The 24,875-nt window shown below is 40.1% G+C and overlaps 1 protein-coding gene across 1 annotated transcript in view; it reads left to right on the forward strand.

Annotated features, from left to right (window-relative positions):
• Positions 1-24,875, forward strand: part of XYLB (xylulokinase) — an 82,664-nt gene that overhangs the window by 20,125 nt on the left and 37,664 nt on the right. Inside the window, 4 exon segments of the mRNA XM_068175188.1 lie at positions 271-386; positions 2,376-2,491; positions 4,761-4,834; positions 6,182-6,278. Of these exon segments, the coding sequence (XP_068031289.1) occupies positions 271-386; positions 2,376-2,491; positions 4,761-4,834; positions 6,182-6,278 (403 nt within the window).

Genomic DNA, 24,875 nt, shown 5'->3' on the forward strand with positions numbered 1-24,875 from the left:
CTATCAATCTGTAAGCTGCCTGAAAGATTTCAAGTAAACTCTTGTGACTATTTTTAACTAACACTCCAGACATTAAAACCTAAGTCCCCATCTAGTATGTATTTCACTGGCATGATAGCCTAAGTCAGAGCTAGCTTCAACACGAATCCAATTGACTTAATGTGTAATTTAAAAACAATTAGTGGCAATAACAAATGGTTTTAATTTAATTTCTGTATTGCTTTCCATGCACATTATGATAAGGCTTCAATTATTTTTTTTCCCCTCCAGATTAGCCTTGGCACAAGTGACACATTGTTCCTGTGGATCCAAGAGCCAACTCCTGCCTTAGAAGGTCATATTCTCTGCAATCCTGTTGATTCTCAAACATATATGGCACTTTTATGGTAATAGCATTTATTTTTTTTTACATCTGGGATCGATAACATATATTTCTTTCTCTGTGCTAGCGCTTTTTATTTCGTTTGTGAAATGATAATGAATAGAACATTCAGCATTCTCTACGGTATATGGCAATCTACTGCTGAAACATTTCCATCAACGTTATAGCATTCTTATTGTTTAATCTGAGGAACTGAAACTGCAGAGTTGTGGAGGATAAACTCTCTTGGCAATAAAAAGCTGGAATTATTTCAGTGAGTGGATAGAGCCAGTTCTCTGTGTATCTCAGGTAATTCATTTAATGTGCAGGAATAACAAATCTGCTGAGATAGAATGTGAAATGAGTGAAGCCTGACCAGGCTGTGTAACTTCTGTGCTCCTCTAGTGTTCCAGCAGGGTCATAATGGAGTAGGTGAAGATTCCCTTTCCTGAGAGGAGCATAATCAGTGCTGTTCAGGGATGTATTAGGGCTGTGCTTGAAGAAAATATTGAGATCTCAAGATCTTGCCTCATGGTAGCTTTTGGCTGTTGTGATTTGGGAGTTGTGTGGCCCCTTGCCAGCCAAGGAGATGGACTGGAGCTGTGTTTGCCCTCACTGAACCACTGTATTTTGGATTAAAACTTCCAATCCAGGTCATAGTGTTTTGGCGAGTATTTGCAAGTAATATGCAGATAAATTTTGTGTCTAAATGCCCTGGATTGTAGATGCTTGAAACTCAGAACTTCAGCAAAGCTCAAGAGTGCCCTGAAGCTGTAGTGTTGAATCCCACCTGCAAAGTTGTAGATGACAGTGGAAACAGTGTTCATGAAGTTGGGTTCAAAATCACAATGTCAATTGCAAGTTACCGAGTTTTGATTTGTGATTTCCCAGCAGGTTTTTTTTTTCTTTTATGCGGTTGTTTTTGTTGGCTTTGTTTTTAATTTACATTTGAGTTTTTCTTCTACCCAATGTTTTCTTTACTTTTGCTGTGTAAAACAGCTATATAAACAACCTGTTCATAATAGGAAAGCAGATACTGAGGCATTTTTCTGAATTAATGTTGCACTGCTGTTCTTTCACTGCAGCTTAACATTCAGTTTGGTGGTGGCCTTGGCAGTGCTGAGTTAATCCTTCCTGCTCCTTCTGTGTAGTCATTTCTGAGCTGACCCTGCCCCTTTGGCACCAAGGCCTCTTTATTTCTAGAATATTAGAGTTAATAGGGGACTCTCAGTAGAAAATGAATGCCTGAGCTACCAGACAGGGTATTTGTATAGAAAACTCCAATAGCTTCAGCTGGTGCTACTGAGCAAGTTCAATGATTTCCTTGCCCTCATTTTTGAGATTTCTGTGCCTCTTCTGCTGAGCTGCTCTGATAACTGTGCTGGAGTGTTCAAACTGCTTTCCCCTGGATACGAGTCCAGTGCTGCAGTATTTTGCAGAAGTGTGATAGTCACAAAGAAGGTGAGAGCATGAAGTGTGCAAAGACCATAAAAAATGAAGAGATGCATATTTTACTGCATGGCTTGTTAACTGGCTGTGGTGAAAGCACAGATCCTAGCACAGAGCTAGACCTCATCATAATTCTTGCTGGACCCAAGCTGGTTCCATACAGGTACCAGGTTCCTGAAATCATAAATGCAATGTGGGGCCACTCCTGCTGCTCCTTGCAGAGTCATCTCGGAGTGAGTGGTGGCAGGGCACTTCTCTGAGGAGATGTCTCAGCTGTGCAGAGCTAGCCTGGGTTTGGCATGGCCTGCCATGGATCTAACCTGACTCGCTGGAGAAATGTACACTCTGCACTGTGCTCCCCAGCACCTCCTGTAAATCTTGTTTTCTCTTATCTTGCTCTTCCTTCTCTCCCTCTTTCCATAATGAAGTGTTTACATCTTTTAACTTGCCCAGCTTTAACTCGGCTGATAAAATAAACAACAATATCAAGTAAAGGAACAAAATGCTTTAAAAATCTAGAGCTTATTGCTTTGGAAAATGCGTATGATGTGTTTGTGTGTTTCAGTTTTAAGAATGGCTCTCTGATGAGGGAGAGGATCAGAGATGACTGTGCTTCAGGCTCCTGGGATGAATTCTCCAAAGCCTTGTCATCAACTGTTGCTGGAAACAGTGGAAACTTGGGTATGAACCTTAGCAGGGCTGGGACTCGGAGGGTTTGCTTAGACACATACTGCAGTAGGTGTTGTACCTCCTTTTTACTTGGGTCATCATAAAGGTTAAGAATTAAGTTAACTAGAGCAAGAGAAATTTCTGATGTGTACTTGGAAATGCTCTGTTGACAGCCTAAGTGTCATCACAGTGTTTTCCTTCAATATTCACTGACTAAGAAAATTATATTTATGGATCTCCTTTGGTCATTGGAAGGGTGTTAGAAAGATCTTAGCTGTAGAATGTTTGAAACTAGTAATTTCTGAAGGGGGTTTTCATTAAAGTTTATTTCTTTTTCTGAAGACTCAAACCAAGTGAATTAAGTACCTCCACATTATTTCTTTCTCAGTCATTACTCTAGAATCTTGTTCATGCATGTGTACAAAGCAATGATGTCAAGGGTTGCCTGGATTTCTTGCATTTTCCCTAGTGTGTGATGCAGAATCATTTAATCCCTGATTTTCCCCCATATTATGGTTGTTGAATGAAATGCAACAAAATTCTGGTGATGGAAATATTTTAAAAATACTATTAAACTAATGGATTTGAAGTTTTTCATTATTTTCTCTCCCATAGTTTAACACTTTACAAGCCTAATATGGAGCTCTGAAATAAGCTGTTGAAAAGTGAGCACATGTCTAATCAAGGTTAAAATGGACCCATTGCAGAGCAGGGTATGAAATCATCACCATCATCTCAGGCGTGAATTGATATAGGTAAAATTAATGTAAAAATTATAGGCAGCAAAGTTTTTAAACGTAGATATTTAAGCTATAGAAGTCTTCATTCCTTAGCAAAGTGAATTTAAGCTAGAGCCTCTTGACACTGTGTGATTAGAGTTTCCATTTTTAGAAACTGGTATGTTGTCTGTCAAATCCAGTCTCTCTGGGGTATTAAAATGACCAGGAATCTCTCTTCAATGGAAAGACAAATCAATTCTAGTGTTTTAGAAAATGGGAAGAAATTATTGTAAAACCCCAGTCAGCCAGTTTAGACAATATTAAAGAAATTGGAAGTTGATGAAAATATTGTTACTGAACCAGGACAGTGCCTTAAAGTTTTCAAGTTTGTGTTATAGTATATTCACTTGAATATCTCGCTCCTCTATAAAATGGGTGTTTCATGGAAGTCATCCTCAATAAACTATGTACTAGAATAACCTCTGGGTATATCTGTAAAAAATGCAGTAATATCTACAACTTGAGTGCCTGGGGGAAGCAAAGCAAAGGCATGGCTGGTTAAAAGCCCCCCTTTTTTTTCCTTGGTCCCTGTGGTGTGGGGAGGTGCCTCTGCAGAGGTTTGGAGTCAGGATTGGAATGTTGGGATGTTCTTCCCCTGCCAAGGCCTGCAGATCTGTGGCACACAGACTTGCTTACTGGTAACTTTGCAGAATGTTTAACCAGTAAGGTTATGTGTGCTAAAGCACAGTATTTTGGGTTTTATTTTGCCAGTAATCACAGGTCTGCTAGGGCAGCACAGTTTTGTTCCAAGGTCACAATCTCAGAAACTCTCCTTAGCTTCTTAGCTATTCTGTTCAGTTTTTCTGTCCTCATTTTTTCTGGTCTTTCTTGAATATCTTTTCTGACCAACCCAAAGAAATCTTTGTCTACAAAGCATTACAGCATTTCCTCAGATCTCATCAAAACTATTCAGAGAGCAGCTTTGCTTCGTGACTTAAAATATCTGATGCTCTCTAATAAGGTCATGAAATCTAATCCAGAGTGTGAAATGTTCCAATATTCCTGTACTCTTCTTACCAACATGCCATTTTTTCTGTGTGTGTGGTTTTTTTTCCTCCTTTGTCCCTTGCATATGACCATACCCAGACAGTTTCTAGTATGTGTTATGTATTAGCTGTGTTACTTGCAAATGTGTGTATTGTGGTGGGTGTATCCTCTCTTGTGGGCTTGGTGTTTATTACATTGTTTGGCGTGGTGAAGATCCACATTTTGTAAACTGAGAGAATCATAGAATATCCTGATTTTTGGAAGGGACCCACTGGGATCATTGTAGTCCAAATCATGGTTCTGCACAGGAGAGCCCAAAGAATCCCACCACATGGCTCAGGATATTGTTAAGAAGCAGGTATGTGGAGTGAATTTAGTAAAGAAACAGGCCGTGTGGTGACTCATTTGTCCAAATACCTGGAAAACATCTATTATCATTTTAGCTGTGTGCAGAAATAAGATCCCAACTTTGGCCTGGCAGCAAACATGACACTTTTTAATGTTCCTTGATGCAGGTTTCTACTTTGATGTGATGGAAATTACTCCTGAAGCAGTTGGGATTCACAGATTCAACAGAGACAACCAAAAGGTAGTAATAATCTGGTTAATGTTTCAAACTTTGAAGGAGTGCTGTCAAGGATTTGAATCTTTGCCACTATATATTTTTTCTTTCTGTCTGTAATATTTGCTTTCTGGTTTCATTTATTGATGCAAGTGCCTGGGACAACTTTCATAAGGAAGTATTTGGTCTGTAGCTTGAGAGCATCTACAGAGCAATGTCTGAACTAGAACTTGTATGGTAATTTTTTAAATTACATACATTCTTTACTGGAAAATATGGATTTACTGAAACCAACACTATCTTTGAGACAGGATTAACTTTAAACTTACTGAGAACTTAGTACATGTACATGACTTAGTCCTTGTTTTTTAAGTTTTAGACACATAGATAAGGGTGTGTTGAAACTTTGGGCTGTAATATTTTGTCTATATATGTGTGAACTTAAAGACCTCATTTTGCTGTCCTGCATGACTTGGAGTAACCCACAAACCACATAGTGGTATTTAAGCACAGGCTCAAGTCCAAATGGAATGAAGTAGATATTAACTTACGGGAAGTTCTTTGTATATATATTTTTTTTTTTTTTTTTTTTGAGGAGTGGATCTTGTTGAAATGCCTGGCTTTCTGGGTGGTACTGAAACTCAGGAGATGTCTTTGATCAATCATGACTCCCAGTCAATTAGACCTCACGTAGGTGAACAGAGATTGATGCTATCTGGTGTCTGCAGTGCAGCTCTACTCTCAAGTGTTGGCTGTTAAATGACTGCTTAATCACTTCTAGCTGTTACACAAATGTAGGCACTTACTGCAGTGCATGCAGAAACTCAACTTCATGTGAAGGATTCCCTCTATTTGTTTGCAGTTCAATATTCTCCTGCTTCTGTTGCCTCATTGATGAAAGGACAGGAAAATGTTATACACAGAAACTAAATAAATTAATGAAAAGATGACATGGCTTCACTTTTGTGCAGACAGAAACAGATTTAGACTTCTGTGACATATTGCTTAATTCATATGAATTTTATATAGTGGCTTTAACTTTATATTTTTGAGATATTGATTCCTAAGCAGCTCTTGGTGATGGGAAGTGCTTAGGAACAATTTTACAGCTTGTCCCAAACTCCTTCCCATTGTGCATCAACTTCACATTTGATGTATTTGCCAACAGCATTGAGGATATGGCTTATGTTCTCTGTCATGAGTCTTTAGGTCCATCTTGTGTGTATGAGTGAAGAACTGGGCCTAGAGGAGAGCAGATTTCAGCATGAAGGCAAAGAAAATCCACTATAAACCTGTCTTGTGTTTTTAGCCTCTCTGCAGCTTGGCACTGTGTGCTGGGTGAGGTGTTGTTAATTCATTCCCTCTTTGGTACAGGTTTCACAGTTTCCAAAGGAAGTAGAAATACGAGCATTGATTGAAGGGCAGTTCATGGCCAAGAGGATTCATGCTGAAAAGCTGGGATATAAAGTCTGTAAGTATGATGAGAACTAATGGCACTGGAGGTCAAAGGCAGTAATGTCAGTGCTGTGATCCCTGTCCTGCCTGATGGATACAGAAACTGGTGTGAATTCTGAATCCGATCTCTTGGAAAAACTATTGATGCTGTGTTGGGTGCAAGTTTCTGTAGATGCTAGCATTAGAAGGACCAAGGAGGTTTAGCTTTAAGAAGACTGATTTTTCAAGTATTCTTTGTTTCATTGTTTGAGCTGCATTGTCCATTTTTAATAAGAATTCGGCCATTGGTTGTTAAGTGAAAAGAAGACCAGCCTTCTGCCTGAAGCACAAGACTGTAACTCAGAAAATCTGAAATCTATGTTCTGTTCTTGGATCTGCCATAAGCTGGTCACACGCTTCTTTACCTCTGTTTTCTGTTAATAAGGCAGAAGCCCTTACTCTGTCTTGTGACTTAGAAAGCCAGAGCTCTGGCTTCCTAGAATTGATGCTACGAATAGTTTTTAGCACATTGGAACAGCAAAGTCAGCCAGTATTTTACCTAGAGAAGTGGGTTCAGATCATTACTATGTGTACAATTTTACAAAATAACACAGGCAAGCCTGTAAGATTTTTATTGACGTTTTCTGTCAGTGTATCAGCCAGTGGTATCTTAAACATGCTGAATTAACTCATCTGGAGGATTTTTAATAAATATTTTATTTTTAAAAATAATATTTTTATTTACATCTTGACCTCCTTCTTTACAAGTCATTGCTTGACTCCTGCCCCCAGGCTTTTATCAATAATCATGAAGGACAGAATATTTTTGTTTATTTTTAAGAGAGAACTCCAGGAGCTGAAAGTTGAGAAAATGCAGAAGTACTGGAACAAATCATAAGGCTTGACAACACCACCTCATAAATTTACGCTGTAAAGGTTTCTGTGTTATATATTTTCTTATATAGTTGAAACTGTATTTATTTGTGGAGGTTATTTATGGAGATAGGTGGAGTTTCAAATAGACTGTGTTTAAAATACCTGTTTATCCTTCATTCTTGGATTCTGCCGCACCAAAATCTTGGCTTATATAGCCTAGAAAGCTCATGGCTGAGGGCACTTTTGCAGTCTGTAAATGTCAGGGGTTAGACAAGCACCAGAGTGTGAGAAGAACTATTTGAGATATCAGACAACCCTGACACAGGAACAAATGGGGATAAATTATCTGTAAATATATTTAGGCTGAGTAGGACAGCTAAAAATCCAAATAGTTTTAGGATGTGACTTAATAAGTTTGAAGAATTCTTCATGAGTATTTTTTTTTTTTAATGCTGTAGATGCCTACAACAAAGAGGAGACCGGTATTATGTTGTATTATGTTCCTGTGGATTCTTTGGAATATTAGATACTGTTGTTGTGCTGCATCCCTAGGGCCTTTTAGCTATTTGGTAACTTAACAAATGAGTTGCTTTAAAAAAGAGCTGCTGTACATAGTGTGGGCTGTGTGCATCTCCCACTTCTCCTTAGTGGTATTATTTAAATGTCATACTCTGTTTGTGTCGTGATGGCAGGCTCACATCTGCATTTGTGTGTGACAGCTCTGAAAACAGGGTGTGTTCTCAATGTGTTCAGGGTATGGATGAGCATTGTGGGAATTACTCCAGCATTGCCAGACTTTCTCTTGTTTAATAGCTGCTGGTTTTCAGGCTGCTTTTATTTTTTCCTCTTCCTTTTAATGTGATTTAAAAGCTTATTTATTTTTTGGATTAAATATGCAGTTGGGACCCTTGTGTTTATTCAATTCCTCTTAGCCTTGCCTACATGGGGGATTTACTTTGATATTTCCAGGAATCAAGCTGATTTACATTCAGGAATATAATCACAGCAGGGTAAATCTTGGCTTTTTTTCCTTTTTCTTTTTTTTTTTTTTTTTTCTCTCCCAAGATCTGGATCTGGAAGGTTCTATGATGGCACCCATTAAATCAATGTGTGAGAAATGGATGTGACATGGTCAGTCACAACAAATGCCTTGCTGGGGTGCCCTGAGGTTCGTGTGGTGCTGTCACAGTGGTGCATATGAGTCAGAAACCTGGCTAAGAATTTCCCTAGCTCTGGCACCAAGGTGCTGGAAAATGATTTTGGCAGCTATGAACCTGCCTCTCTGTTCTTGGGCCAAATGCAGTTTGGATGGCTGTAATCAGAAAAGCAACAGCATACGTGAGAGAATTTTGTAAAAACAAACAAATAAAAACCTGCCATATAGAGTTCTTGGTTATGCACTGTGAACATGACAAACATTAGATAATCCCTTAGAATTAGCTTCCAGTTAATGAATATATTATCTTGCAAGGAGCAGTGTTTTGAACCCTCAGTCTAGCTTGTGCTGTGGGAAGGAGCGCAATGATGCTGAAAGAGCTTTGTGTATGTGGGCTTTTGTTCCCAGCTGGATGTGTCCAGCACATTACAGATCTGATATAAATACAAATAATAGTTTAAAATACCCCTTAAAGCAGCTTCTCGGGTGCTGTTTGTGCTGCCTGTGACATGAGCTCAGATTTCAGTGTGGCTTTGGTGCCAGTAGAGGGCAGGGGATTCTGTCTCATGAATTTTGTCTCCAAGGCTGGGACGTGTCAGCCTTGTTCTGAAAATGGCACACAGTCACTAGCTGATCCTTAGGAGAAAGGTTAAAGCTTATGTTAATTGTGATTTAAGGGCTTTCAAAGTGTGTGTCACTCTGTTCTAATTGCTCTAATCTTTCTCAATCAGGTTTCAGAGGAAATCATTCAGTAACACCCTGTATCCTGTTTTGCTTATGTGCTTAAGGGGTGGACTGAGTGTTGAATCTAGAAACAAACAAGTGAAGTTTGGTCTGTGCCTGTTGTTTACATCCTCCCATTCAGAGATTCATGAAGATAAGGAGAGGGCTTGCTGTTCTGCCTTTATTTTCTTGAATTTTGATTCTATCATAAAAACCTATTTTTTTTCACTTCCTTTTACTGCTTGCAGCCACCCCCCTTGGAAAGCCAAGCTCACAACTGCAGTTCAGAAGCTGGACTTACAGCCATTCTTGCTGCCTCGTTAGGGGACTCTCTGAAGTCAAAACCATGGTAACTTAGTGGAGCAATGACAGTGTCTGCAGCTCAGTGACAGAGGTGATCACAGCAGCTGTAAAGCTGTCAGTGGTACAGACTGATCTGCCAGTATATACTTTAATAATCTTGATCATCACTTCAGAGTTGCTTCTGTTCCTGACTAAGCAATCCTAAAGTTCATCCTAAAATTGACACTGACTGCAGACCATATTGCCATGGTCCTTGCTTGGACCTAGTGATGCTGTCCTAGTGCAGACCCAAAAAAAGATTAATTTTGGGAGCAAAATCCCTCCTCCACTTTACTGAGAGGTGAAGTAAATATGCCATGATGTTTGTTACATATGCTGAAGGAAAATAGCACACAGGTAAGGGCTATGTGTTGATCACCCATGTAGTCAATATTTAAATTACATTCTGCTCTTGAGTGCAGGAACCTTCATGACAATGGTAATCTGAGCCCCGAGTCAATGCACGTTGGGTCAGGTGTGTGCTAGAGTTGTGTAAAGCAAGCTTTTGTGGGACTGCAGCAGCAATTAATAAATCCTGCCATGTAGGAAGGCTGATTATCAGGGGTGGGGTCTGTGTTGAAGCTGTTAAATTTGGACAGGGCTTTCTGTCTTTTGTGCCTATTAGTGAGTCCATAATACTCCAGTTGCCCAATGTGCTGCTCTGTCACCTTTATACCTTTAGGAATCTGATTCTGCCACCTCGCTGTCCTCAGCAGGGGCAGGTGGATAGAAGGTGCCACTTTATATGAGTGCAGGCTTTGTCCATAAACCCCTGTGTCTGTGATTGTTGTGTAATTTATAGTTTCTTACCTACATAAATCCATCACTCACAAATAATGTTGGTGCCTTGAATTCTAGAGACTGTACTGGTGCTTAAGTGCTGGCTGGGGTGACACTGACATGCCTGGGGCTTTGCACTGCTGTAAGAATGATCTTTTTCAATGGGGTGCATTCTTGAGACCAAATAGCAGTCCTGAAGTGCTAAGAAGAAAAAAGAGGAATGTCAGAGCATGCTGGGCCTGATTTCTCAGGGATTAGAGGGGGGGACTTACATTTCTGAAGAACTCAGTTTAAGATTACATGAGGGTAAACTCCAAGGTAGCAAGTTTTCTTTTTCTTCAGGTAGTGTTTTCTTCTGATGCTCTTCTCAGCAGGCTGGAGGTAGAAGTAACGTGTGGCTTTTTTCCTGCAGGGAAGGCAGTCTGATGGAGTCAGGGATGCTCAGAAAATAGAATCAAGCAATCATAAACTTGGAAAAGACCTCCAAGATCATCACATCCCACATTTGACCTAACACCACCATGCCCACTAAGACATCTCATGAAATGCCTGTCCACTTCCAGGGACAGTGACTCCACCACTTGCCTTGTTCCAAACTATCAGTACAACATAGAGCAGTTGTGTTTCATTGTTCCTGTTGTCACGTGGAGGCACAGAAACCCAAAGGTGGGACCTGAGGCTGTCACTCCACAACAAAGTATTGGATTGGAGGATGAATTGGCTCTCCTGCTTAGCAAGGTGGGATGCCACTGATCCTTGGGATGCTTCAGGGATGCCTTTGTGTCTGGCTGTGAGATAGATTTTCCTTCTTGTGGTTGTCCTTGCCTGTGTGGCATTTGTGACTTGCTCTCCAAACGTGTTGTGAATTATTGGGAATGTGGGGATACTTGTTCTGTCAGCCTTTGCCTGCTCTGCTGAGTGTGTGTTTACTCCAGTTGTAGCAGTGTTTTTGGCTGAAATAAAGAACACTGGGAGTGAGGCCATTTTGTAGTTGCATACAGATTAAATTGATGTTTATGCCCTGCGGGATTTAAATTTCTTGGAGAAATCAATACTAAAATGTTGTGTTGGCTTCGTGCTTGTCTCTTGCTGTTTGCTGCTAAGAGTGCTGATGGTGTTTCAGCAGCAGCATGAGGGTGCTGGCTTTGTTAGGGGCCTTTTGCTTCAGCAAGCTTGTGAAAACAGTTTAAAAATTATTAGAGGACAGTGACAGGTTGAAGTTTTCTTTTTGAAACAATAGTGAATAGCAGCAACAGCCAGACTGAAACGTGGAGCAGAGATGGGGCAGAGTGTGCTGCTTGGTGTGCAGTACAAACAGAAATGCCTTGCTGTTACATCTTAAACCTATATTTTTGAGGGAGGAGTGTTGGCTCAAAAAGTAGTTTGAATTCATCAGAGGCAGGATCTTCCTCCCAGATAAGCCAGTCATTCTGCTGCAGAGGATATTTGTATTTTCTGACAAAACTTCTGCCTGATAAGAGTGCCCATGTGAGATGGGCAATAGCTTGCCAAGAACTTGACTCTATCCACTTTTATTTTTCACAGAGCATCAGACTTTTATCATGTAGCTAAGCCTTCAAGGCATGCTCAAGCAAGGCTTGGTTTTAAGCCAGTGGTCTGGAAAGGTTGGTTAGCTCACTACCAATTCCCTGACCAAGTCTTTCACAAAAAAAAAAAAAGGCTTTTTATTATTACTTGGCTCAGGAGAGTAAAGTATTAGTTTAACTAATTTTTTAAAGGGTTAGATAAAATGTCTCTGAAGGAAATGACCTCATGTGCTATAAGGAAGCTGCTTACGTGCTCTAAAATGTTTCATGCAGAGGCTATTGTCTTGCTTTTATTTTGCTTTATTGTTGTCATACATATACAGGAAACACAATGAAAGCAGAAAATCTGAAGAGTTAATAAAAAGATTGGGAAGGGTACTATCTGTCTTTCTTTTCTGACACAATGATAAAATGTTGTCATTCTTTGAACAATTGCTTTTAATGTTTGGTCAGCAAAAGACCAAGTATGTAAATGGTTCAATTCCTGTGCCCTGATGTTAGGAGAGATTGTTTATGGCTCTGTCAGTGGATGTACTGTTCAGGCAGTACTCAGAAAAATAGTCAAGCTGTCAGTTTGCTGGGTTTGTTAGAGCTTTGTGGATCTCTGGAAGCTGGGGACCTGGAGATCAGTTGGGTTATCTACTAAATCTCCTTTTATTGCTTGTTTTTTGAGACTGATCTACAGTTTTAAATCCAATTAGATTAGCAAGGGAATGACATGACTGCAGTCTATAACTACCTTCTTGGGGAAAGGAAACTTGATAGTATGGGACTCTTGGGCCTTACAGACAGAAACATTATGGTTCAATAACTGGAAGCTGAAAGCAAGCAAACCTCAAATGACAAGGAAGGTGGAGATTTTTAACAGAAACTGAAATCAAACTGCAGCAATTGACAGTGGTGTAGTGAATTCTTTAGCACCGGCAGTTTTAAGAACAAGATTTTTTCCCCCCCAGCCCTAAAACCAGGTGTACTGGTCTAAAGAGATCATTTATGTTACAGCAGAGTGAGTTTAAAAGATGAGACTTGTCCATTCCACCTCAGACACATGGGAATCTGTAAGAAAAAGAAGTTAATCTGATTCACAGCTATATAACATTGCTGTGTAGTAATAATTTATACCCATAGCAGCTTCTGGTGTCACTGTAAATGAAGCTCTGTTTTCACAACCATTCATATTGTAAAATACTACATTTACCTTAGCTGACACTTGGTGAAAGTAAGGTAGTAAGTATGGTAACATACTTATTACTTTAAAATATTTCTCCTGGTGTTCCTGTATTTTCATTTTTGTTGTTCAAATGTGACAGTCCTGTTAGTGAACTCTAATGAGCTCTCCCAAGACTTTCCTAGTCCTTCCAGCTGTTTTTCCTTTTTTTCCCCTGGCTTAAGGTTATTCAGCTTTTTACACATCTCAGGTTATGCATCACTCCTGAGCATTGAATGTCTCAATGCTTTCAGCTGCACCAAGCCACGCTTGAGGTTTTCTGTGTTAACAGGGGTTCCTACTAGGCAAGCCATTCCTTCCTTGCTTCCTCTATTTGCCTGCACATGCAGTGACTTTTAGCTGTGATTGCTGCATGAAATTAGGCAAGGCAATTTTGCCTTATTTAAAAAGAGATTACTGCCTACATTTCAAAAACAATTTTGGATATCTAAAGCTTTGTTTCTATCCAGACTTTGATTTCCAGAGGACAGCTACTCAGTGCTTACCCAGATTATCTCAAGAAAAAAATAGCCAACCACCTCCCACGTTTCTTGTTTAAGTAAGACCCAAGTAAAGTTCACACAATTGTGGACAAGAGTTATTTTGCTTTCTATTTGCATAACTTCAATTCTCTTCAGACATGAGGAATTCATTTGGGCAACTTTATTTTTCTTATTTCTGGCCTGTGGTTTCCAAGAACACACATGAAGGGCATTCTTTAAACTGTAATGTTATTTAACCTGTATGTGGTGTGTCTAACTTGTGCACTAGCACGGATGTGTGTGGGGCATGTAAAATGACAGGTCTCAGCCTCAAGGCTTTCACAACCTCAGTTTAGTCCAAGTGTAAAAGGTGGAAATATAATGGAAAACAACCTTCAAATGCAGTGTGTACTTCTCCAGTTCTCTCTCTGAGGTAAGAACAGAAATGTGTTACCTTTGCACTTGGAGGCTGGAATTTGGGATCAGTGACGGGGCCAACCTGTGGTAAGCACACTTCTCTCTCTCAGGATTTTTCATAGAGGTGCACAGAGAGAAGAAAGAGAAAACAATTTCAATTTCTGCTCCTTGTTTTTCCCATGTGGAATGTGTTTGGAGAATTGTTTACCTGGGGTGATTGCTTGATTGGACTCTGGTGAGGATTGTTTGAGCCTAATGGCAAATCCAACCCACCTGTGGCTGGACTCTGGAGAGAGGGTCGCAAGTTGTTAGTAGTTAGCTTTGGTAGTTAGAAAAGTAGGTTTGTGGTTTTAGTGTCTTCCTTTACATAGTATATTAATTTATTATAGCATAGTTATAATAAAGAAATCATTCAGCCTTCTGAACTGGAGTCGGACATCGTTATTTCTTCCCATTGGGTTTGCCTGCATTTTACAATACCCAACCCAAGGAAGAAAATTGGGTGTGTGGAAGAGTGAGATTAGAGCATCCACAGAATTAAGATCCCAGCTTCTGGACAGTGATAGAACTTTTCCCTTTGATGTTCAAAAGGCTGGACTTGACAGTGTCTTGCAGTGACTTTCAGCTTTTCAGTGCTATAACTTTCCTAGCTGGAAAATCCAAAGAATGGATGAAAGAACACAAAGCAAGTTTGATTGAATCCAAAATTATTTTTCTGACTGCAGTTAGTGATTGTACAGTGTCAGACAAAGTAAAACTAAACTCAGGAGCACCTGCTGAGCATTGTACATCAATTACTACACAAGTGGATAGTGAGTTTAAAAACAGCCACTTCTCTACCACTTCTGTTGGCTTTTAAGTATTTGTGTCCCATTTGACAATATCTGAAGATTAATAAGAAATGTCAAGAAAGCTCTGAAAGCTGGAAATTTGAAATTAAAAAAGTATGAATATACATACAAGCAAAGGGTAGGTTTGTAATGGTTTTATTTTTCATAGTGTCTCAAAGTGAATTAGTTCTTTAGAGGATACCTCTACTGCAGATAATTTCACTTGTCAGTATTTATCTGAAATGTTCCTAAACTGTGGCTTATCACCTCCATTCTTCACCTCTGGTTGTGCCTATTTCCATGGATTCTTTTGAAATGCATACTTATTAGACATTTTCAGAAGTACTGGTGGATGAAAGCTCAATTAGCTCCTGGTTGTAGAAATCAGCTCCATCTTTCTCAAATGTAAACTTTTTCCATTTCCCCTTTTGCAGCAACACTAACAAATGAAGTGACTTGTGAACATGTTCAGTTTCTAAAGTTGGTAGCCAAAGTTTTGGTGTGCTTGTCTATCTTGCCAAGGTACTCCATCATTTAGCATCTTCCCTCAGGGTGTTCTTATTTTCAGCAGCTTAGTATCACTTTTGTTGCATTTCAAATATGGGCTTTGTTGGTAGAGGGCTTTGTACCCTGGAGGTATCCACGTGCTGGGGACTCCATTGCAGCACATCCCTGGTTGCCTTCTTTGTGTTTCCAGGAGTGGTCACTCAGCTCCTTCCCTCTCCATTGCCAACATCTGTTACTGAGGAGGGTACATGTCAGAATTTACCTGCATATAGCAATTTTCTTGGTGGGAAGCTTAAAGCATACAGAAATGCTGCATATTTTATCCTGTGTGGCAGCAGCCCTTTGAGTAGTTCAGAATGAAGGTGGTCACTGATCAAGGAGCCTGAGGGATTTTGAAGGATACTTTCAAAAGCATCCATTCTCTTCATTTAAGGTGCTTTTTTTTTTTTCCCCTGTGTTTATTCTGGTCAAAACTGAACTTTTTGTTATTTTGAAGTAGTTCTAATTATAATAGCAATACAAATGTACAAGTGAAGAGCTGCTTGACTAATCTTTTCAAATTAAGTGCACTTCTAATTAAATGACTTAAGGTTACCCGCAAATGAACAGTTTTACAGCAGAGAAAGTGATACAAAGCTCGTATGGGGCACTTAATTTTGTGAACACAAAGGCTTGGTACCCACTGAAATGTGGCTGAACATCTGAAACCATTGTTTTTAAGTATGACACACCAGAATAAGAAATTGCTGGCATAGCTATTTGAAAACGTGGAACTCTGTTTATAAGTAAACTGCATGTAATAACTCCTTTAATAATCACGTGTATCTGATGCTTTGGAGCAATGCCAAATAATTATGAAAAAAGTGATCTAAGGGATGACATGCACTTGAGAGCTTCACATAAAAGGCTCAAAGAACAATTACCTAAGTTGAGTGCAGTGTTTTAAAAACAGCTTAATCCATTTTCCTGCCTTTTTTGTGCTTTTCCTCTAAATAACTCTAATGTATATTAATTAATTGCTTGAAATAATACCAATAAATCTAACAAGGTTTGTCTAAAGCTTCACTGCACAAAGGAAACTTCATGTTTGTTTCAGGGGTGAGAGAAAAAAATCATTTACTGAAAAATTAAGAAAGCTAATATTAATTTAGATGGAACTTAATGAAATCTTTAATGGCTTTTTAAAATTATTTTCCTTAGATTGTAATTTGAATTAAATCATTACTATTGTTAAATTAGTTAAACACTAAATTAAGAAATGCAAATGAAGTGAGCCCAAAATCCAATGTGGTTATTGTTTTTATTGATATATGTAGGCTAGTGGTGCGGAGCAAATTCCAATTATATCTGATCTGTTATTTGCAGTACAAGTTCCTGACTCTTCATTAAGTGTAATACATTAGATTAAAAGCTTTGTTCGATAAGGGCTAGGAAAATACCACTATTACAATAAACCTCCTGCCTCTTTGTTTGGGCTGTTAGCACTGTGTGTAATGCAGGCTTCAAGGCTTTCTGGTTTAAAGTTTGAAAATCCTGCCCAGCTGTGATCATCAGAGGAAGATAAATGTAGGTAGCACAGTCACAGGAGGCCCAGGAGCGAGGGAGAGTTGCTGAAGGCAACTCCATTACATACATGAGTTCACCTGAATAAATGTTCAGTGGCTTCTGTTTTGCTAACTTTAAATACTGGTAGCTAGCGAGGAAAATGCTTGTTTCACATGATATATCTCTCTCTATGATTAAAACATCCACAATAAATGAAGCGTGCCTCCACATATCAGAACTGGATTGATCCAAGTTGTTCTCTATCCTTTGGTTTATATTTTTTTATAATTTTTGTATTTATAAAACACTGACTGGAATCAGTAGAAATCCAGGGAGGAAAGAGGAAAATGTGCATGCCATTTTGGGCTTGCCTGCTTTGTGCACAGCCAAGGTACTTGCCTGTGTAAAAGCTCATTTTTTATTTTTAAGCTGCTGTTTTCCTCAGAAGCTGTTCAGGAAGATGAAATGGAGCACACCGGCTGCCAGACCTTCCTGTGGCTACCCTGTGACAGTCCCATGTGGGGAGAGGACACCATAACCACAGGCAGGTCTGGCTGCATGACTGGGCAAGCAGGGCACATGTGGTGGGACCCACATTCCTGAGCTGTGCCAGGCTTGTGCCTGTGCCTCTGCATCCATCCTGGTGCTGCATGGCTCTGCATCAGGTGATGGGGCCTCTCAGGTGCTCTCCAGAGCTCCTGTTTGAGCTGAGAGAAGAGTCATTATTATACACTGTGGAAGAACTTGCCTGTCCTTTTGAGCCCCCGTGCAGAAGTGCTCTTAGCTTTGTCAGTATTAGTGGCAAAAAGCACATTCAGCTCAGTGTGGTCTTCAGTTCAATTTATTCTGGTGGTGTCAAAGCACGTGTCCAGCCCAAGTGGAGGAGCTGCCTCTGCTCTGCACTGGCAGCAGGGTGTAGAGACAAAAATCATGAGACCTCATGACTGTTTTTCAACCTTCTGGAAAGCACTGTTGCATTTGGGAATGCATGCAGGCAGGATGCTGGCAGAGCAGTGGTGACAGCTGATGTTTGAAGCAGTTGCTCTGGTTTCACTGTACGTAGATCTCTTCTTTCTCCCAGTGTATGAGCTAAGCAGTGCAAGTAGCTCCATAACCATGCAAGTACAACTGATTCACCTTCAGTCTGTGGTTAACTTTTTCCTGGCAGAATAACTGTTGGAACTGATGTGATAGAGGCTTGTGAGGTGGTTGCTGCTGTATTTAAGCCTAATGTGGTGGGCGTAGCTAGTGTGTTCCAAGTGCTAGTTGGCTTTAGAAGATGGGGTTCCAGTGCTGGAATTTAGTTGTTTATGTTCATGTCTACACCTGGAGTGTGTGGCAGAGGAGGACAAGACATTGAGAACTGTGCATGTTTTGTGAGCCTTCTTCCCAGTTACCAGAGAAATTGTTGCCCATTGTACAAACCAATCCTTTTCCCATGCTGTCTCTGTCCTCCTTCTCTTGTTTCAGTTTCTCAGAATTATGAATCATCCTGCATCCAGAGCCATTCAAAGGGTTCTGTGAAGGCACTAAAGGACACTATAATGTTTTACTACTGGAAAGAATTAAAATCCCCTGTTTTCTGCATCATGATGAGGACCCTAAGGATATTTGCCATGTTGCTTTGTTTTGTGCATTTGAATGCTCAATAACTGCTACCATACAGTTAGCAAAATGCTTCCCTTTCTTGATTTCCTCCAATGCTCCTCATTGCACAAAGCCATGGGCTGTGGCTGCAGAATGAGTCCCTGAAATGCTTTTATCTGTCAGTGTAGCCTATTCATCCCACTTGATTCCCATGGTCATCCCTGATTTGTGCTGGGAATAGAAATGTGCCATTCTGGCTGGAAAACCTCCTGGATGTTATGCTGGCATTGCTGCTGTGGGTGGTGGCAGCTGGAGTGTCTCCTCACAGTGGTGGTGTGTAAGGAGGAGCTTCTGGGTTGGAGACAGATCTTTACCTTCCTAGAGATGTCTTGTGGTTTTGAGGACGACATTGCTTAGCCTATTGCTCTTGAAGATTTTTGAATATACTCTTACATAGATGCTTTCAGGTACTTCTCCCAGGCTTAGGGGCCTTTTTGCCACGCTGCTGTCAGAGGATAACTAGACTTCCAGAATGATCCTCTGGCTTTCTAGGACCACATTGCAATGGCATCATCTTGTACTTGAACGGAATTGAATGGTGTGGCACCAGCAAGCTGCAAAGAATGAGGACCTCAGCACCCAGGCAGAGCAAGCAGTGGTTATTTTCAATGCACACTGTTAAATGGGAATCAGTTATGGAGAAGCCCTGGAAGCACTGGCAGAGAGGAAACGAGGTTGGTGTTGACCTTTAAGGTTTGACCATGCTGCACAACAGGAACTTGTGCTGCTTCCTCCTGCAAATCAGTATCAATGAAAGCACTGGGTTATGAATAGTGCAGCTGCTATGAATAGTGAGGATAAGTAGTGCTGGATTAGAATATAAATCTTAATCAGGATTAAGCCTCAGCAAATATGGATCTATGAAGCAGAACGTGCTGTATGAATAAGGAAGAAGCCAGATAAACAGATTCTGTAAGTTCAGAGACAGCTCTGTTTCAGTCGGTAAGTGGTTGTGCCCTTTTATACTACAAGGAGCATTCTTGCACTGGATGTGAGGCTTTTCTTTGAAATCAAATTTGTTCACAAAATTGCAGAACTGTTTGGGTTGGAAGGAACCTCTGGAGATCATCCAGTCTGACTCCCCTGCCAAGGCAGGGTCACCTGGAGCAGGTGACACAGGAATGTGTCCAGGTGGGTATGGAAAGTCTCCGGGGAGAGAGATTCCATGACCTCCCTGGGCAGCTGTTCCAGTGCTCTGCTCTGTTTGTTGGCCCACAGCTGAGAAAAACTTGCTGCAACATTTGTGAAGGATTCACTCACCCCATCTAAAATTCTATCAGGACTGAAATGAAATGTGACCAAGAGGAAGAACCATGTAGCAATAGAGGCTCATTTGTTTTCACATGAATACATTAGAGCAAAATCTCACTTTCATGAATCAGCATTTCCTTTGTCAATAGCTTTCAATATTAAACAGTAAGGTGATACCAGGATTACATTGGAGGAAAAGTAAATTAAACTGCAACAAAAGATTCTAGAGGGTATATTGACACTTCAGGTCTTGATTTAGGTTTGGCTACAGAGCAGGAAGGGAATAACTGTTTCCTTTCTGCAATGTTTCAAATTGTTTTGTGACTGAGATGAAAAGGACGTGTTCAGATCCTTAGTGGATACCAGCTCATCCAAATCCCACACTGTATTGTGAAATTATTCTGTTATTCCCTTCCATGTTCTCTGAAAATTGTAATGCTCAGTTTGCCAAGATATGGAGCATATAGTGGTGCACATGCCTTGTTGCCCAGAAAGAAAAGAGCTGATGTTTTAATATCCTCATGTGCTGAAATGTCATATTCTTCTGCTGAAGTGCACTGTTTCTTCCTCTTCCTTCTTGCCAAATCCATTTTGTGTTTCCACATGTTAACCTCTTCCTGACCTAGTGCTGCTCATGCATGAAATGCCCAAGTGCTTCTAGGTTGCAAGCACAGCAGTTATCTGATGTGTTAGTCTTGACAATGATGCAGAGGAAGTGCCCCAGGTGTACGAATGTTGCCAATGATTTTAGTAAACAGTCCCTGGAAGTTATCTGGGGATGTGTATTTTGGTGAAAAGGCAGTCTTAAAATATTCTGAAACTGTTTTTAAAATTGCACGTGTATCCCTGCTATTCTGATCTTAGCAACAGAAATTACTTTACCTTGAGACACATTTGGTTGGTACCCATAAGTATCCATGGGTTTACATAAATACAAATACATGCAGCTCTTGACTTGTCAGTGTAGTGCCCTCACACTTAATTGTGTGGGTCTCTTGTATTCTTTCATTTGCCATTACAAGTTCAGATGGCCACTCCTGAGATATTTTCTAAGTTCACAGAAAATCTAGAAGGCAAACAAAACAAAGAGGGAGCACACTTGGAAATTCAGCTGCTTCTTTAGTTGCAGAATAAGTTCTGTGGAGCCAATAGCTGTGTAAACTTCCCTACACTTCAATTGCAGCTGTGACTTAAGGAAGCACCTTTAGAGGAAAATGTACATATCTTTATAAAAATGGACTTTACTTCTATTCTGGCCAACTTAAAAAAAAAGAAGTTATTGTTAATCTAGACTTAAATACAGACATTGGCATCTCATTGACTTGTTGGTACTAATGATGGTACTTGGGTTTAAGCATGTTCTAAAGCAGTTTCCTAAGTTCCTAACTGGAATTTTTCACCTCCTCCTGAAAGATACTGAGAAAACTGAGTCGTGTCATTTGTGAGCCAGTGTGTGCTTAGCAATTCCTGGCAGAAATCCCTCAAAAAGGCACATGAGTCTCTCAGAACAGAGAAGTTTCAGCAGTGAGACCTCCAGTATGTCAGTCACCGAGAGTACAAACACTGAGAGAGGTCTTGTGGTATAATGAGAAAAGGCCAAAGAGGTGAACTGTGCCACACACTTCTCCATCCAGTGTACACCTAATCCTGTCTTACACATTCAGCTCTATCTCCAGGCTTATCCTCTGCTGTGATGATGAGAAGCTCATGCTTGTGACTTGAATAAATCATGTAAGTTGCATGTTAAACAGAGGAATGGTCTGTTGGGAGCCTCATCAAATTCAACAAGGAAAAATGTCAAGTCTTGCACCTGGGGCACATAAGACTCCCTGCCTTGATAAGAATCTGGGGGGAAGCTCAGCTGAAAAGGATGTGGGAGGTCTAGCTGAAAATGAGCCAGCAGTGTGTTCTTGCAGCAAGGAAGGCTGAGAACATGCAGGCTGTACCAACAGAAGCACAACCAGGCAGTTGAGGGAGAAGGATTATTGTCCTTTATTCAGCAGCCCAGCAGATGACATCTGGAGTGCTGTGCCTCGTTTGGGGACCCCTAATGTATGAAATTTATTGGCAAATTGGACCAAGTGCAGTGGGGAGCCACCAAAATGCCTTGTGGCTGGAGGAGCTGGGCTTGCTCAGCCTGAAGAACAGCAGGCTTTTAGGGGGTGGGCTAATGGCAGCTTGTTGAGCTGCTCTTGTCTGAGGTACACAGCAGAAAAAGGTGAGACAATGTCCATAAACCGATAGAGAAGAGTTTCTGATGGGACATATTAAAAAAAAAATCACAGGGAGGACTACAACTACAAAACATTTTATTAGTGGGCTCTTGTTAACTGAAGGTCTTGAAACCTTGTCTGGGAAATGTAACACGACAAGGCTAATTTTATGTTGTCCTTCTCCTGAATAAAGTTGGTGTATTGACCTAGTTCTGTCACTCTGCAGCTGTGAGCCAATTGGATCCCCCAGCTGCCACCCCATCTCATTTCGCCTTCTTCGGACAGATAGAGCTAATTACAGTAGGTACTCCTTCCAAATTTTTATGGATTAATTTACAGCATGATGAGCAGAGTCGGTGATGGAGATGCAACCAAGGAAGTGAGGGGTGCTCTGACCTTGTCACTCACAAGATGCGGAGACATACTGCTTTTTTCCCAGATGGCTTTTGAGTTTTGCAGAAAGTCAGTGACAAGTTTAATTGTTTCTGACAAACAGAGAATGCTTTCTCTTCTATCTGCATTGTGTTCTACCCTTCATGATAGTGAAGGAAGGCAAAGCAGCATCTTGACCAGCCACCCTTTGGATGGGATATTATGGACTGAAGTTTTGGGGTTGAAGTCCAGAGTTTTGGCTCCAGCCGGCTCAATGCTGTCAGGATCAGATATTTCTGATGCAAGAAGGTGCTTAGGTACTTCTCAAGTCAATGAAACTTCAGTGCCTGCCTAAATAATATTTGGCAAAGAGATGTTTTCTCAGCAATCAAGATGTAGTTTACATGCTATATGGCATTTGATAACTCCTGCTAAACAGAGAAGATTAATGTGAAGTTGCATTAGCACGTGGGTGAAAAGGTCAAGATTGTTGCAGAATCTTGATAAATATAATTAAGGTTGTAAGACTTTTGTCTTTTTATAACTTTTGAAACAAAATTATTGAAGGGGGGAATGGCTGCACTTGGACTTTTGGAGCTGGTCAAATCAAATATTTCTTTGCAAGATTTGAAGGTGCCTTATTTGTTGGCTTGATAGTGAATTTTTTAAACACCCAATGTAAAATATTTTCATGTATTTTGTGACAGGGAAAGGAAAATTGTGCAAGCTGTGTCTTCCCAGCTGAAAAGTCTTTTGGATCACCTCTGGCTTGACCTGATTTGCAGGCTTTTGTTCAAAAGAGAATTAAGGAGAGGTTCTTTCAAGAGTGCTCAGAGATGAAATAGTTTTGCTGCTGTTTGTGAAGGCAGAAATGGTTATTCTGAGTCAGGCTGAAGGCACAGCTTGGCCAAAGTCTTCCTCTGACAGCAGCCTGTCTCTACCACACATGCAAGGCTTTAACATCCTCCTGGTCTGTAGCTTAACTTCCTAAACCTCTGGGTTTTTTTATGTTACCTTTGTTGATGGACTTTTCCCCTATGATTTCTTTAATCACTTTTTTAAAGCATGTAGGTTTTTGGCACCCATGGTATCCTGCAGCACTGAGAGCTTCACCTGAGCTCTGCATTGTGCAAGATGTCCCTATTTTTTGTTTGTGTTAAGCATGTCACCTGATAACTTGATTTGCACCTTGGCAGGATTTGTACTATAAGAAACAGAATAGTTATTCTGTATTTATCCTCTCTGACTTCCTGTGCTCTGCTGGCTGCCTCCTGGTATCCCCTCAGCCATTTCTTTTCTTGGCTGAATAATTGTCATCAGGACTTATTCAAGTCTGGTTGGAAGCTGTCCCACCTTTGATCAGCCTTGTTGTGTCTCTCTATATTGTTTCCATTTCTCCTACATTCTTTTTGAGATGTAAAAGTGGTGCTGCACTGAGTATTCAGAGACTCAACTTTTATTTAACTGGTAGCAAACTGCTTTTTCTTGCTTTATTCCTTTTATAAAAGTTTTTAATGTACTTGCTTTTTCCATTTTTGAGTATTGATCTGGTTTTTGCATGAAATTTTAAAAATTTACCATGCTTTATTCAAAGATACTTCAGAGCCTGTTGGGTGTGCAAATTTAGGTCTCTTCAGTGTTGGGTTTGTTATCTAATTCTTTGCTTTTTCCCAGGTTACCTTTCATTAGTAGCTGTGAAAACTGGTCACTTCTGCCCTTTGTATCATGTCTTTTTAAAAAAACTATCATTAATTTGTGAGACCACTTCCTTTCTTGTCCTGTGGCAGCCTTCTATCTACAAGAAACTTTGAAGGACCTCATCTAAATACCTGTTGGAAATTTATGCTTGTGTAAAGCATTTGTATTTCCACAGGTAATATTACACTAATTGTGCACTCCATTTGCACACAACTTTTGCTTGGGTAACATATGATTTGTTCTAAACATCCCTTGTTGACCTCCTGAACCCCCATGGATTTTGTGCTTAAGTCAAGAGTTGCTTGGGGTTTTTTTTCCTAGGGTTCTCAAGATGTTGTAGTATAAAGCAGATGTGAGCAGGATGTTTAGCCTAACATTTATTAGTTTCTTAGTTTATCCTAATACAGGGATAACTGTAGTGTGTTGTGGTTCCTGTATTGCCTATCCAGGCAGTCTGTGAGATCTCTTTGTGTTGTTTTGATGATTGCCATCATCCTGGGCAAGGAGGCTGTTGTATGGTCCTGGTATTGATGTGATATTCAGACCATATGGATTATGTTACAAATCAGTACAAATAACTGCTTTGTCTGCTCTGGCTTCGGGTTTTCATTAGTGTACAGCAACACTCACTGCTGTGGTTTTCCTATATCTTTGCAATATAATTTGTTCTTTTATTTTACAGCATGTAATGATTGCCTGCCTTTCACCAGTGTGTTGCTTCTATCAATATCCTCAGTGGAAACTAGGCATTTTAAGCCTTTCTATCTATTTTTTTTTTACATTTCTAGTGTCAATATAACAGCACTTCCACACTTGGCTCAGTAGCTTATTTTCATGCTATGATTAAAATGGAATTGTATCTTCTTTGTGGTTACTTGTTAAGATTTATTAATGCCTGCTCTTTTATTTATAGATACAAAATTTTAGTGATTTCAGCTCTAGAAAATGTGTCATGTCCATTTGAGCCAGCCTCACTGTACTTCTAGGTTTAAGGCTTCTCTTGTAAGATTATTAATTGTAAATGCTGGTAGTTTGTTACCA

Source organism: Anomalospiza imberbis, chromosome 1, assembly GCF_031753505.1.
Source record: "Anomalospiza imberbis isolate Cuckoo-Finch-1a 21T00152 chromosome 1, ASM3175350v1, whole genome shotgun sequence".
Lineage (NCBI taxonomy): Eukaryota > Metazoa > Chordata > Aves > Passeriformes > Viduidae > Anomalospiza > Anomalospiza imberbis.